This window comes from Siphateles boraxobius, unplaced genomic scaffold (genome assembly GCF_051911475.1).
Source record: "Siphateles boraxobius isolate OS27281-9 unplaced genomic scaffold, OSU_SipBor_1 25, whole genome shotgun sequence".
NCBI classification, from domain to species: Eukaryota; Metazoa; Chordata; class Actinopteri; order Cypriniformes; family Leuciscidae; genus Siphateles; species Siphateles boraxobius.
The window spans coordinates 31,623,504-31,640,000 of NW_027508866.1; the positions used below are offsets into that span (position 1 = coordinate 31,623,504).

The window sequence follows — 16,497 nt, forward strand, 5'->3', positions numbered from 1 at the left end:
TTTTATAACCTGTTGGCTGCGAAGGATAAAACTTGAATCTACCACAGAGAGGCCCGAGGGAGCGAATTTTACATTCAGGAGGAAAAAAATCCCTCTGCAATTAAATGCAGGAGAGGAAATCATGCAGATTTTTGGGTAATTGCTCTAAATGACTGAAGCGTTATCTTTAGACCATTTATAACTGCTATTGTGCAATAATAGTCCAAGGGGGGCGATATGGAGGCATGACACAACATACCTGCGACGTACAGCCCTGACTCACAATGGTGACCGCCCTGCCTAATTTCAAAAACTTTCTGCCTTGTCAAACCAGTTCCCTCCTGCAAACAATTAGTGCCGGACCACGTACCTCCGAATCGTGTGTGTGCGTCTGGAAGGGCAGGAGGCGAAGAAGTGAAAGATGCAGAGGGAAAGAAGGGGGGAGAGAAAGAGTGAGGAGAGTGGAAGGGGGCTTGGAGTGCAATTATAGTGGGAATTTATGGCCTGAGAAACAATTTATAAATCACAGTGCATGGGCTAACACAATCCAGATTTCATTGCTCGCAGCTGTAACTGGCTCTAAAGTACACACAGCGTGTTTGTGTGGTTTTTCACGAGGTTGGGTCTAGGAGCCGGGCGGCTAGGAGAATGCACCATCGACATTGGCCATGACAAACTGTGGGAGTGTTTAGAGAGGGCGATGCTAGGAATTGTTTACAATCGCAGGCAAACAGTATAAAACCTAAACAACATGCTAACTGGCGCCTGGGTCGTACAATAAAAAAAAAACATGAATATTGATCATGAACGTCATACTTCAACTTAATGTCACCAACTGGAGGAAGAGTTGTGGTTGATGACAATGTCAACAGAGCTACGTCCCCCAGCTTCTCCAACTTTTTAAATCAAACAAAACTCTTTATCCATGATTCTGTTTCAAGGGACGGATCATGACGAGGCAATGTCCTAGGCAAGGCCCTGCTTGGCTGAAATCACGCTCCAGGGGGTCCCCACCCCGGTTGAGGTAGGGGGTTCCCCTCGATTGATTTCACATTCCTTTGGGTGCCCAACAGAACCCCCAGTCCCCCCCCCCCCGCCCCACCCCCCACCCCCCACCCGTTCTAGCGCCCTGGGCACGTGCCAGGTAGGCCATTGCGTTAATCCATCCCTGTCAGTTTCTTTAAAAATGGTTGATCTTGGTAACCATTCCAACTGCCATCTCACAAATTTCACATCAACTAAGGTAGAGGACATAACTGCTAGAAAAGTTACCACTTTCAACAAATCTATAAGAAACCTAAAATGGTGTACAAGTTTTGGTTGGTTGCTGCATTAACAAAGTTAGGAGACATAACTGCTGGAAAAGTGAAGGGTTGAAAAAAGTTATTGGAAACATTTTCTTCAAGTTTCATCCTATAAACTTTCAAGCAGTTACATCCCCTAACTTTGGTGACATTGTAGTCAACAAAAACACATTCTCCATTTTGGGTTTCTTATAAACTTGTCAAAAGTGATTAACGTTCCAACAGTTACGTCTCCTAATGAGTTTTGGTTGACAACAGTCGACAACAGTCAACAAAGTTAGAAAATGTACTAACTGCTGGAAACAGTTACATCCCCTAAATTTTCCAACATTTAACCCGACCCAAGTTGGGAGCACCTGGTAAACATTACAATTGCTTCGTCACCAATTTCAACAAGTTTATAAGAAACAAGTTTAAAAGTATTGAAGTACTGGTTGACCACGACGTCAACAAATGTAGAGGACGTAACCGTTGGTAAGATAACTACTTTCGACAAGTCTATAAGAACTCAAAATGAATTGAAAAAAAAGAAAGATTGAATTTTGTCTATAGAGGGATAAAAAGCTCTCAGATTTCATCAAAAAGATCTTCATTTGTGTGCCGAAGATTAACAAAAGCTTATGGGTTTAGAACGACATGAGGGAGAATAATTAATGACAGAACTTTCATTTTTGAGTGAACTATCCTTTTAAGGGATGTTTGGAAAGGTGACCCTTTCAGCAAGTTTATAAGAAACCTAAAATGGAGCACGACTTTTGATTGATTACAACAAGTTCCATGGTAAAGGATGTAACTGTTTGACAAGTTTATAACACAAAAGTAAAAAGTTCAGAACATTAAAAAAAAATCAGTGCACTCCTGTTCAGTCGATTACAATGAGGTTCTCATCTGGAGAAATGAGGAAGGCTCAGGGGGTTTTCACAAGCCCTCAACTGCGCCTCTGGGCCCAAACTGCAGCTGTGCGCGGGGAGGGGCGGCCCATGCCCTGACCGACAAGGCCCAGCTGGATAAGACATACACTCTCACGTACGAACAAAAAAAAACACACACACACAAAAGCTTGTGGTCCAGTGTGAACATTTCATGTGACAATGGAGCCGCTCTCAACCTTGTGGTCAGGGTGAGAGCAGTAGAAGCGCTGCGTCTGTGTCGGACCCCACAGCGGTACACAATGCGCATTCTCCTCCAATCACACAGCTGCTCTTTTGTGCCAGCGGTTATGTAACTTCCACTCCGCCAATCTAAATGATCCAGACTGTGGCGGGCCAATGAATGTCTGGAGCCAAAAGAACTGAAGCAAAGGTTTTGTTTTGTTCTTCTTTTCTAATTAATCATCACGCCATGGACCATCGTTTTTGAGAGGAAGTGAGCGGCAGAGTGTGTGTGAGGCCTCTGCTGTTTTTTACGCTACACGTTGTCTGACAGCTCCGAGCAAATCCGAATGGAGAGTTTAGAAGGGAAAGAGGCGGGAGAAAAGCTCCCAGCCCTGGAGCGCAACGACGACCCCCCTGCTGGAATCTGGGAACTTTGGTGCCACTCAACTGTGAGTCACGTCAACAGGCTGTGAACCTTGACCTCTCACCCCTAACTGAAACAATGCAAAGATGTATCTCACTGTCAAATGCATGGAAAAACGACCCAATTCAATCTAGTGTACAGCTTCCCAAACAACTTCCCACAAAATATCAGCAGCCAGCCATATTATTTGAATAAGATTCCTAGACCTACAACAAATCCAGCATTTTGACAACCATAAGCCTAGTCAATTGAACGCCAATTATGGTGTTAAACATCTCGAAGATTTGTCAGCCGTCCACTTTGTTTACGTGACATTTCTTGAATGCATGCAGTTGGAATGGCTGATGTCTTCGGGATTACGACTACGCCGCTGCAAAGTGAAGTGTTTTGTGGATCTACCGTGTAGCTCTCAGTCGCCACCCTCTAGGCTTTTGTTTAGCCTTTCAGAGCCATACTGAACGCCTGAAAGGCCCCTATTCATAAAAGCTCCCATACACTCCCTGCGCCTCGGCCAAGAGTCACTATAGAACATCCCTCATTTCACACGAGAATCAGGGCTGCCTGCCCACCCCCAAGCCCCTGCCCACAAAGAGCTTCTCCACCGATGACTCCTTAAGACAAGGAAAGGCGCTCAATATGGGCAGAGCTTGCGGCTGACACCATTACAATAATACATACACTCATTGCTAATGCTAGCAACTCCCTTCAATGTTTGGACAATTATTTGTGGGGTTAAAGGGTTAGTTCATCCAAAAATGAAACTTCTGTCATTAATTACACGCCCTCATGTCGTTCCAAACCCGTAAGACTTACGTTCACCTTCGGAACACAAATGAAGATATTTTTGATTAAATCTGAGAGCTTTCTGTCCCTCCGTTGACAGCTACGCAACTACCACTTTGATGCTTCAAAATGTTCATAAAGAAATCGTAAAACTAATCCATATGAATTTAGCGGTTTAGTCCAAATATTCTGATGAGACTCGATAGCTTTATATAATGAACAGATTTAATCTAGATGGCCGATATTAAAATCATATTCTATTTCGTCTAAATAAATTAAATTGTTTGTATGTTTATTGGCTTTTTTAATGCCATGTCAGCAATAAGGTAAATTATACAAGATTTACATCTTACAAAACTATATGAGACATCTCAACATAATACAAGACAGAAATTAAAAAATGTTTCTGGTGTTACTAAAACTAAAATCTCTACTTAAATTCTATCGAGTTTAGGATTCATGGTACAATGGATATTAATTATTATGTAACATTTATATTAATTTTGAGATTTGTTAAAGATTATAAATTATATATATATATATATATATATATATATATATATATATATATATATATATATATATATATCAAAATAACAACAATGATGGAATCTGCCCTTAAAAAAATCCATATCAGCTAATCACTTATTTATCAGGTTTTGTATATCAGACAACATGCATTCCTTGTACTAAAGGTAACATTAGGGGGAAAAGACAGTAGTAATTAAAAGCACAGCACAATAACCATATCACAAGCAACTGATCACACAAGGAATTAGCTTACATTCTAGCTTAGTACACCTCACCCTACGAGAAAATCCTGAGGCTGCTGATATCAGATCTCCCCTAGGCCTTTTCAGCCTGGCATGAAGCAGCGGGCACAACAAGGCCATGTGAGACCGAAGAGGGCTGCGATGAGATAAGTTATCGTAGCGTTCACGTGCTTTAACCAAGCCAACAGGACGCACATACACACATACAAGCTTCCTGGCTGCATGCCCACTTTTTCACCCACCTGGCACTCTCACCCCCACAGCTTGCTTCGTTTTTTTCCCATAATGCTTTACCCCTAACTACCCCCCTGCACCCCGCTCCCTCCCTCCCTCCATCCCCCTCCCGAGGCCCCAGGAAGCTCTGACTGCGAGGTAATAACTGAAAACAGCTGTTAAAAATACCAGACTGATGAAGCCTGAAGCCCCCCCACCCCCTTAAACTTTATCCCCGGCACAATCAAGTTTTATTAGCATGGAGTGATGCATGAAGTCAGTACGCAGCTCTGAGTGAGAGCTCGCTGTTTTTTGCGACTGAAAGGGAGGTGGGGGGTCTGTGAAATTCACTGCAGGACATGCAAGTGAACATGAAGTGGGTTTTGATGAGCGCTGACCACTGCCAGTGCAATCTTATCAATGGAGAATGACGTCAGCAGCTCACACACACTTACTAAACCAACAGAGAAACTCCAATTCATTCTGCCTCGAAAAAAAAAATGCTGTTAGGCTATATTACTCCCAATGGAGTACGTCCCTAAAAGATCGTACTAACTGCATTCATTTTAGATTCCTGATGTGTCTTCGGACACTGGTAATCATTTTGATTTACGGCCCACAGTTTCCTGAATAGTTTAAGTCCCACAAGGACAGCAGAAAAATTAAAAGATTACTTCACAATGAAGAAGGTAAACACACCTGAATATCAAGGTGAAAGTTACAAACTAATTGTGTTAAAAAAATACTGTATAATGCCAAATATTCAGATTAATAGGCTTATTTATTTAACAAATCAGTCTTTCAAAGTATGAATAAATAATGCCTACTATTATACACTAATATTAAAATAGTTATACAATAATACTTTATTTTCTTGAGACAAATAAATAAAAATATTAGTCTCTCAAAGGTGATTTGTGTAGCAAATAAATGACTCTACCCTCATTCTGCCATTGGTCATTCAAACAAATAGCCCCGCCCCAAACTCACACCATTGGCTGAAACAATGTTGCTATCCCGGGCAGGTAGAAATGTTTAACAAATAGTCAATGTTTTGATAGCGCCACAGTGTTTGCTCTTTTCACTAACTTACCAATGGCGTACATACAGTTTTCTCGGCAGTCGGCATAAAAAGAAATTGCGAAAAATTGGTATAAACAGTTTAAATTATTCAACAATTAAATATATTTTTATTTAAAAAAAACACATCACAATATATTATAAAAAGTATATAATTTATACATAAAATTAGCTTTTTCCAGGACTGTATAAGTAACAGGCAAATTATTGGCAAAGAGTTCATGGCAAAGAATCATAAAATAAATTGCAGATGCTTTAGACGGTGCTACAGTTCTGCTTCATTACAACAAAAACACAAACAGATTAAAACTGCAGTGTAATGATGGTGCTTTTGCTATCTACACTACATTGTAAACACTGGGCCATACGAAGATAATTGGCCAAAGAGATAAAGCAATCACAAAAATACAGCAAATTCTGAATGATTCCATTTGACCAGCGCAGGACGTGATATGATCAACAGGAAAGAGATCTGCGTTACGACTCTGGCCTTGGGAACAGCTCCCTGCATTCCTTTATCTACTTCCTGTTGCATTTCTTCAGCCCCTGTGGTTTGCCCTCACATACAGATCCATAAACCACTCTCCTTTAAGGAGGAACATTTGTAAATTAGGTCTTTATTTTGCCTGGTTCTAAAAAAAAAAAATCAGACGTCTAGAGCGACGCCAAGCTTGTGTGAAAAACCAGAGGAGGAAAATAATGTTTGGCTTGACATTTCTTTCTTTAAGGAACTGTCTGGTTTTAATCTCGGTCAATAATCAAGTTACCAGAGAGGGTCTTCGGTGGAACGTGTCCAACGGCAGGAAAGTTTTAAACGCTCGCCTCTTGAAGAAGCAGTAACATTAAAAGAGGGAAAAGCAGAATTGGTTATGTCTCATGTAATTCCTGGCCTCCTAACAAGACACAGCATTCATAGAGCACACTTCTTCGAAACAGCAGAAGAGAGACTGAAATATTTCTAAATTAATTTGGATTTGTTTAGTTTATCCTTACAGGAGAAAAAAAAAAACATCCTACCCGGTAACACATTAACTTGGGATAAAATTGTAAATCTTTGTTTATTCGGTCATTTGTGCAAACATTCATACACCGGTTTTCAGCTTTCCTGAACTGTCTTGCACTACAGGAATGCTGTCTTAACTTAAAGGCCTGGACAATGTCCCCTCTGTAGCTGAAGACGAGGAGGTGGGACGGGCTGGAGGGGGGTGCCTGGTTTCTCTCTCGCCATCTACCCCCACCCCGTCTCTGAGTGCTGAGTGTGTGGAAAAGGCTTGGGCTGTTGACAGGGCCGCTCTCCTGAGCACTGTTTGTTTATGTCAAATGAGGCCCTCTTGTACGCAGGACAATTCCTCTGTTTACTTTATATTGTCTTCTAGGTCTTAAAATACCATTGTAGAGTAGAGAGTTTAAAGAGTGGAAGAAAGATGGACGGGAAGAGAACGCCAGTTATAAAGGGCTGACGTGCTCTGACAGCGCAGTTATGCGATCAAGGGCTTGCCACTTACTGGCTAGTACTACTTTGTGCAATAAGTGCACTTTGGTTTAATTAATATTGTGGGATAGTGTGGCTCGACACTCAACAGAAGTGGATTCACAAGTGCAAAGTGCTTCCAAAACAATGCTTTTGCTTTAAAATTGTTCATCTGCTTGCTATATCCTTAGATAGGGCACAGCGATTTGTAGTGGTGTCCGAAACCAATCAAGTGCACTCATCCAATTCGATAATGCAATGCAATAACAAGTGTACAACCGATGTACACTCAATGGGTAGAGAATACCCATAATGCACTGTGACAGTCACGCCCAATGGATTCTCATCAGAAGATGGCACCCGTAGCTGAATCATCCATCCATTGCTTTTTGATCGATTATTAAATTGTTGATTTAAGGTTTATTTTCCATGACAGAGTTCAAGATAATCCTTTTCATTAGCACTGGAGCTGCAAGTTTGCTAGGTTTCAAATTATTAAACCACAAGCACAAACTAGGCAAAAGCGGCAGCCCTTCCAGAGCACACAGTGTCCGAATTCAATCACTTGTTTTCATTCATTCCTTCAAGTGAACTTTATTAGTGGAATAATGTAGGGGATAGTGAATGAGGATATAGGGGGCGATTTCACACAGCCTAGGAGTATATAAGATAGCATCAAATATGTTAGCATCTAACAAACTTTAGCACACCAAATTAGTAAACAAAACACTAGTCACAACAGAACAAAATAAGAAAATCAGACAAGATTAGCTTCACAGCGCTAACAACAATTTACTGACTAATCTGCACACAAAAGCATCGAACTTTTACCCTGCCGTTTGCACTCACTAGAATATAATTAAATCAATTAAGAAACATTATTCAATAAGGAAGTGATAATTATCAAACAAAGAGCAATGCTGTTAAACTAATGGGGATGTTGAAAACTACAAAAGTGCTGAATTAGCATTTATGAAAAGAGGCACTGTGGAAGATGAATCCTTAAGAAACTTCAACCTGGGGTCAAAGCAAACCTTGTTAAAAGCCTACTAACTCAGTTAAGAAAAAGTATATGAAGGTCCTTTTTAACTGGAAGAGAGAAGCTAACTCCTCTACAAGAAACCCTTTACTGTTTTTCCAACAAACAAGCTAAAACAAAACAAAACTGCTGAGAGAAAAAGTTCCTCGAAAAATCTTCACATAGCAGGTTTTGTTTACGTTCGAAACCCAGTGCCAACAGTTACTGTAAACAATTTTCAGCTTCGGTTCAGTAACATTACATGTTTTTTTCCCCTCATAGACTGAGTGGCGCTTCACTAACTTTTGTACTCCAAAACTATACACAACCTTGCTATTGTACACTGAGGAAGACATGGTTGGCTCAGTTGCCTTCAGGCTCTCTCTCAGACACACACACACACACACACACACACACACACACACACACACACACACACACACACACACACACACACACACACACACACACACACACACACACACGAGAAGGCCAGAAGTCAGATGTTATTATCCATCTTATCTACAAGAATCACAGTCGCTCTTTGTTACAGCTGTTAAAGGTAACCTGTTTTCCTTGGTCAAACCACTCATGCGACAGCAACCATTCTCAGGCTATAATGCTATTTGATGAGTTGAAAAAACCATTGTGCTGCAAACAAGCAAACCTAATGCAACATCTAATATCCAAGTGCATGACCAACAGATTCAAGCATTCTCACGAGTAAGCAGGACAATGAACACAATGAACAAAAGTTTATCGCCACAGGCTCGCTGAAATTTTTCCACAATGACATGTTAGCCTACGTTTGCATGCCTTATCACTTATACATTGACATGGCTGCTTTAGTGAGCAACAGGCAAATAATACCCAAAAACCCTCCAGATATCCTTCAATGAAGCTAAATGGAGGAGGGCAAACATATGCAGCAATTTGCCTGCGATTCAAACACCTCGGTGGGGGCTTGCTGCTCAGGTAGCCAAACCACCCCCCTAGGTGAAGATGTCATTAAGATAATGGGCATCCAGTAGAGACCTCCGACAGGGCCGTCAAGCGGTAACTAATGATAACAATAGTTGCCTAACTGCCCTATAATTGAAAGACAGTTTCACTGACGGGGAAGAACTTATATGGCGGTTATCTAGAAAATCTTGATATGGCTCAAATGAAGTCAAAGGTCTTTATGACATAAGCCACAAAAACACGCCATCAAAATCTATGCGCCCAGTCATAAATGTAACTCTCTAACCCAGCCACATCCTATCACACAACAACAAAGGGAGTAAAGACACATTCCTGACACCAAAAGCTGGATGAATCCTATCTGCCTGGGCTTGCCTCCAGTTTGTCCCCAGTTATGATAATACAAAATTAATTGTGCAGACATTTCACTGAGAAAAGTCCATTTCCGTGCCATTGGAGGCGGCATATAAAGACTTCTTTTGTGCTCGGGTGAGCCCAAGTAAATGACTTATTGTGCAATGCACCAGAATGGCCTCCTAATACATGCATGCTCCAGACTCAACAAGTGGTAACAGGGGGGAAACTACGGTAAACTTTTGAAACATGAAGCTGGCTTGGGTATTTAGTAGTTGTGAAGTGTTAAAAGGGATTCTAAACGCAAACAAAGAAAATGCTGGGGTTTCTTAAAGCGAATATGGCACACTGAAAGGCGACTTTTGAACAACAGAAAAAAATACAGAGTGCAGCGTGACGTCATGAAGGTGATAGTTGCGTTTAAAGTGAAATGGCACGTACCGTTCGTGTGCTGGGAGATAGCGATCCGTTGGAGAGATATGGATTCGTAATATCTGGGATCATAAGAAATGGATAACCATAATGGGGTCCCTTGAAAAATCCTCCATCTTGTTGTCGTCTCAAAGCTTTAGGGGCGAAAGGAAACGAATAAATTGTCATTACGGTGCATAAACCACTCTCACAAAACACATGGATACGTCTCGAAATGTTTTTACCTTCCGCAAAGTGTTCTCTCTGTTTCTCATAACTTTCAAGTTCTGGTCTGGGTAGAGGACGCCTGTCTGTTTGCTTGCATTTGGGAAATAAAGCATCGGTTTAGTTTTAGCACTACCAATAACACTTAATACGCATGCATTAGATGCCGAGTGCACTGAAATGATAGTACAGAACTGTTTTGCTTACTTCGGAGTCTGATGAGCTGCTGTTGTTCTCGGACTCGTTCACTAGAGAAGATTTCACATCGTCCAGATCTCTCTCCGACGACACATTCTCGGATATTTTCTCCTCTTGCTCACCCTCATCTTTGAAGGAAATAAGTTCATCATTTGCTCCCAGGTCATCACCTCCTCCTCCGTTTAGTTGAGGCATTTTGGCACTTAAAAACCCAAAAGTCTGATTAAAACGAAATTTTCTTCTCTTAGCAAGACCTGTAATCCGAACTAACCCCAAATCTTAGAAGCGCGAATGTGCCGAGGCTAGAAAAAACAAGACATTCCCAGTTTTCCCATGATCAGATCAAAAGCCTGTGGGTTGGGGATTGGGGTTTTCTTCTTCCTACTAAACCACACTGAAATAAACCCCCAAAACAGTCCATCATTTAATATCCATTCGTGTGGCTGCTGGAATCTTCCAATACTCCTGCACAAGACGAGTCATGCACGCAAAAAAAGTTTCGCGAAACAAAGGTGTGGATTCAAAGTTGCAGCCAGTCCAGTTGCTTCAGAGTTTCTCTTCCAAATCTCTCCGTGTGTCAGTGTGTCAATCCCATGGTTTGATTGAAGACGCACGAACTCCCCGACCGTGTGTTTAATATTTATAATTCAGCTCCGATGACAGACTCGAATGTGGATCAAGAAACATTTGTATCCCTGGATGATAGAAGTGGAGCAGGGCAGAAGGAAGAAACACCCTCACAGACTGAAGGAGGAGGAGTCTGACGTGTAAACCGACACTCTATTCACACGACGATCCCCCTTAAAGAGACAGTCAACACTTCTGAAAGAAAGACCTCCTGGATTGAAACAAATAATAAGATTCATTACAACTACAGCAACCACATGCTACTACTACTACTATTGATAATAATAATTCTATGTAATTATGATCATATTGGAATATATGAATTGAAACAAATAAGCAACATTACAACAAAAGCAAAAATACATTATCTATCTATCTATCTATCTATCTATCTATCTATCTATCTATCTATCTATCTATCTATCTATCTATCTATCTATCTATCTATCTATCTATCTATCTATCTATCTATCTATCTATCTATCTCTCTATCTATCCCTCCACCCATCTATATATCTGTCTGTAATATTCAATATATATCAATTGAAAGATGCATTAATCATAATTATATTTTAACTGTTTAAATGTATATTATTTTGTAACATTTCTAGGAGATGATCTTAGAAGCAGTCTGTTCAGATGTTGCAGGAACTCCAAGGCCAGGCCACCTCAGCCCACGTCTTGTTTCGTGCGGGTTTAAGCTACAATACGGGACATTTTCCATGTTGGCAGATAAATCGGGGAGGAGGTGGTTGATGAAAATACACAACAAAACTTTATATAGAAACAAACAGTTTTACAATGCTTGATCTGATTTGCAACTGGTCAAGCTACTTTGTTTACCTGCACATAGGCCTACTTCAGTGGCTGTCAAACTTATAAAGCAGTTGGTTTACAGAAGTTCATATTCTGTCTTGATTTAACATTCTCGTTTAATCGTATCCAGTTTTGAACAGACTGTGCAAGTTGTTAATATATAGAGGAAGCCCCCCCCCCTTCGGGCGGTCCGTTCTTCGATCACCTTGCGGGGGTTTAGTCTCCCACAAGTGGCTTAAGACTTTATTGTGAGCTAAACCTTGCTTTATCTGTCCATGCAAACATGCAATCCACAATCTTTGCATGTTTGTCTCTGGTTTAGCTCTATTTAGCCTTGTATGAATTTTTTCCTATATTTTCTATATCCTCCTGCACATCTAGTGTTCATTGGCTCCCGAGCTCCTCTTCAGGGGCCGCCGGTGAGAGCAAATCAAATACTCCAGACTGTGTCCATGTATGTTTTTTCCATCAACACGGATGGCCTTTTACATGTAGTGCATGGCCAAGTCAGCCTCCCATAAATCATTCAGCGGCAATCCGATTGAAATGAATATGAAAGTACTGAAAGACTCGGATGTAGATTGTCAGGTAGAGAGAGGGAGAAAATAAATAATTCAAATGCTGATATATTAAATCATATGAGCAATGAATTATTGACATGTTGACTTTGTGGTTATCAGTGACATGGGAATTTTCACGCTCAGATTTCCTCTCTGTTGACCAAGGATAAATAACACATCTTCAGCCCCATCTCTGCATCCAGCCCAAAAATTTTAATACATTTGAAACCAAATAAATGAAATGAAAGGGGTTAATAAAAGCGAGCACAGTGAACAGGTGCGCCCTAAACAGTTGAATGACTGGCAGAACTCCTGAATATAATATACCAGCTCCTGAATAACCTCAAGCAACCTGAAAAAACTAAACATAAATTATTATTTTGGTAACACTTTACCATAAGGTCTTCTTTGTTAACATTAATGCATTAGTTAACATGAACTATAACTATGAGCAATTTCGGGCACGTTTACTTGACAGCTATGTGTCCTTCGCATTTTTAGCATGCAGACGTCAACGTTGTCAAAACATCCCCATTTACACGGATCCGTGAAATTGATTTAAAATGCTGTATTCTGCTGCCTGGCCAGTAGTTGGCGATGTCTCTTTGTAAAGAAACACGATGCGTCTATAGACTGAACGTAATAGTTTGCGTTTTTGTAGTTTACATGGAAACAATAATGGTATTGTTTTCAAAAACGTACACTTTGAACCCAGTTTTCAGTCCTCCAAAACACCATTGTCGTGTAAATGAAAGGCCAAAATGTGTAAAAAGTTTTCAGTATTTAGTTCAAAACAGTGTTGGGGCTGATTACACACTCTTTTCAACTAAAAATATGGTTTTGACCTTTCATTTACACAACAACAGCGTTTTGGGGGCCTGAAAATGTACTTTGCATTTTGAACTTTTTTCCAATTTGTGAAAATGTTGACGTCATGCATTCTATGTGTGTAGTGTTTCTTTACAACATCGCCAACTACCCTTGGTTAATACAAATACAACTGTTCATTGTTTGTTCATGTTAGTTCAGTGCATTAACTAGCAACTAACATTAACAGATACAGCTATTAAAGATACAACTTTTAGTAAATGTATAGAAATTCGTTAATAAATGCTGCAAGTATTGGTCATTCATAGTACGGTAATTAATGTTAACAAATAGAACCGTTTGAGTGTTATTTTATATACACACACTGAAAAAAAAATTGGTGTAGGATTTAATTGAAACTATTTAAAAGGCAAGTAAATTTCATAAATAATTAGCTACAATGAAATGGCAAATAACACATTTAAACATGCGAAATTTGAAGTAGAAAGCCTGAAATAATATTTTCTTTTAAAACATCTTTATTTTATTCAATACATAGAATTTGCTTAATTTACATTGCATTTGCATTCATCACAATTTGGTCTATTTCATATATTGTATACTGAGCTCATCTGAAAATGGCCTACAAAATGTGCATCCTTCCGCCAATGACACCAATATTCTTCGGATAATATGCTTGGTTGTCGTTCAATAAGCTTTAAAGGCAATGTGGTAATATCAATTACTTTTGATGATCAAAGATGAGTGCATTAGTGCAAAGCAAGGAAGCACTTCATTTCAAGATCAAATATGTTCCTCATTTCAATCAGGGTCACATCTCTTTTTCAAGAGAACCTGGACACCCCCTGATACAGCGCCACCACTTTCATCATCTCCGGTTTGAAAGAGAAGGACACAGCGGCTGCACACTCAGGGTTAACCGTGGACGTCTTTTCACAACATCAAAGAGCAGGGAAAGGAGAAGTGCATCTCCTTGATTAAGCCACATCTTCTCTCTTCTCTCAAAGTACAAAAAAAAAATAAAAAAAAATTACAACTTGCCATTAATGCATCCATCCTCTTCCCCGAGAACTAAGACGACGGGCCGGGCTCAGATTCTCCTCCTCTAATCATGAGAACTAAAGGGAAATCTGCCTCGTGCGCATGAATATTGCATTACCTGCCATTTCTTCTCTCTCTCATCCTACCCTACTTTTTTGTGCCACAAAATTCGTTGTGCTTTCATGTTTTAACACCTTCTGCCTGAATGTGTATTTCTTTCCTTTTGTTGTGTAATCAAAGCCAAATGAGAAGTGATGAGCCAAATCAGAGCTGTATGAAAATAACCAAAGACGTGAGATGATTCTCGGTTTCGTAGGGCCGACATAATTCGCTTCCCATCAGCAAATTGTTGACTGTTATATTTTGAATAATCCAAGAGAAAAATGAGGAACTAGTTCCTATTTTAAGACAATCTGAAACAAAGCTTTCCCTCATTCTGCAAATGTGAGAGGTCAATCCTGGGTTCACCACTGGCTTCTTCTGCTTTCATCTGTGAACCGGCCTTATGACAATACATAATCAACTTTTACAGTTTCAGCTGAACTGTCACATGATATACAGTTGTATAATTATGCTAAGGCACATGCTATTGCTCATAATAAGAGTTAATGATTTGAACAAACCTCTAATTCCAAGTATTAAAAAAATCACGTAATCCATGTAAAACATATTTTAAAAATAACCCAAAAATACATAACTTATACCAATTTTAAAACATATTGACATAATTTTTTTTTCTTATATTTATTCATTTATATATTTATACATATGCTATTATATATTTATAATTGTATGTTGTCCAAAACATATTTTTTAATACTTAGCACTGCATAAATATTTAGAATATATTTGAAATATTTTTTGGCATATTATTTTCAAAATTTCATATATAAAAAATATTCTATTTTAAAAACTATATTATATTTAAATATATAATTAACTTGACATATTAATATACTTATTGTTTAATACTGTTTTTTATTACTTTTAATATTATATCTAATAAAAATATTACAAATAATAAATACTATCATAAATAATACAATTTTAACATTATATTTAAATATATAATTCCATTTATATATTTATATACTTGTTTAAATACAATCTATAATATTAGCAAAAATAATAAATTAATTTAATTAAAAATTAGATAGCTATAAAAATAATATCAAAAATAATAAATTATACTATACATACTGATTTAAAAAAATAAATGTAAATTATATTCAAAAAATGTTAATATATAATTAAAAAGGAGTGTTTCAGGGGTTTTGTTATTCTAGTCTTGCATGGGCAAATAACGCACATTTTCTACAGAAAACGTAAAAATTCTGTTTTCATGAACATAATGATAAATATTTTAAAGTGCATTAGACCTTTAAATGTGACCCTAAAGCATAATCTAATTAACTTTTAGTCTTTTAGTATCAGGGAAGTCTAAAACAAGCTCTCAGATTCATTGCTTGATTAATGTGAATCTGTGTCTCACACTGAAGCCACACTTCTGTTGTGCATTGCTGTTTTGTATTAACTTTTCTGCTGTTAATGACCATTGATCCCTGAAAGTACAGATCTAATAGTTCAAACACAGCCATCAATACCACCAATGAGAACTGCTCATCACTCAAAACATGTTTCGTCATGCACAATCCGTGCAACTGTGAAACAGCGGGAAAAAAGATGCAAATGCTCTAAAGCGTTTGCGCACGTGTTGAACCTCCTTTTTGACATAATTACCTTCACTTTCTAAGCAGGCCTCCAGACTCGGGCCAATGTATAATTAACATAATAAAACTTTCAACAGCACGTGGGAACAGGCACATTTTTATACGAGCCATAAATAATAGAGTGCAGTTTCACCTGGACAGGATGGAAAAAAAGCCAAAGCTGTAAAAAACACAAAACAGCTAAAATGCAAAAGGGAATAATATTCATACCATCTGTGGATGCTGCAGTATAAAATTTTACGGTTAGGACGCTTAATCATACGGTATGAGTCTTTAGGTAACACTATTTTGAGATGTTTAGAGGCAGTGAATGACTCTCCAGGTCTGTCAACATCAGTTGCAAAAGTATGGATGTGGCGTTTTTATAAGAAGTATTTGCCACCGAATAAGATGAGTGAAAATCAATATTACTTGTTTACTTCGCTAATGAGACAAATTTCCAAATAAAACAGGATTTTTAATATGAAGAATGTAGGGTATAAGACTTTTTATTTTATCCACTGCAATTTGATTGGTTCATATAGTGGGTTTTACATATAAGAGAACAACAAATAATTATAGTTAAAAAATTGCTCGAGTTGTTAATGACTCTTTATTGTTTTTCA

General features: G+C 38.7%; 1 protein-coding gene across 1 annotated transcript in view; it reads right to left on the reverse strand.

Annotated features, from left to right (window-relative positions):
* tcf7l1a (transcription factor 7 like 1a) overlaps positions 1 to 11,052 on the reverse strand; it is a 31,439-nt gene extending 20,387 nt beyond the window's left edge. Inside the window, exons 1-3 of the mRNA XM_077243511.1 lie at positions 10,300 to 11,052; positions 10,113 to 10,185; positions 9,898 to 10,022 (exon numbers count right to left, since the gene is read on the reverse strand). Coding sequence (XP_077099626.1) covers positions 9,898 to 10,022; positions 10,113 to 10,185; positions 10,300 to 10,485 — 384 coding nt within the window. The 5' untranslated portion in view covers positions 10,486 to 11,052. The remainder of the gene's footprint in view (positions 1 to 9,897; positions 10,023 to 10,112; positions 10,186 to 10,299) is intronic.
* Positions 11,053 to 16,497: the final 5,445 nt, after the last annotated feature.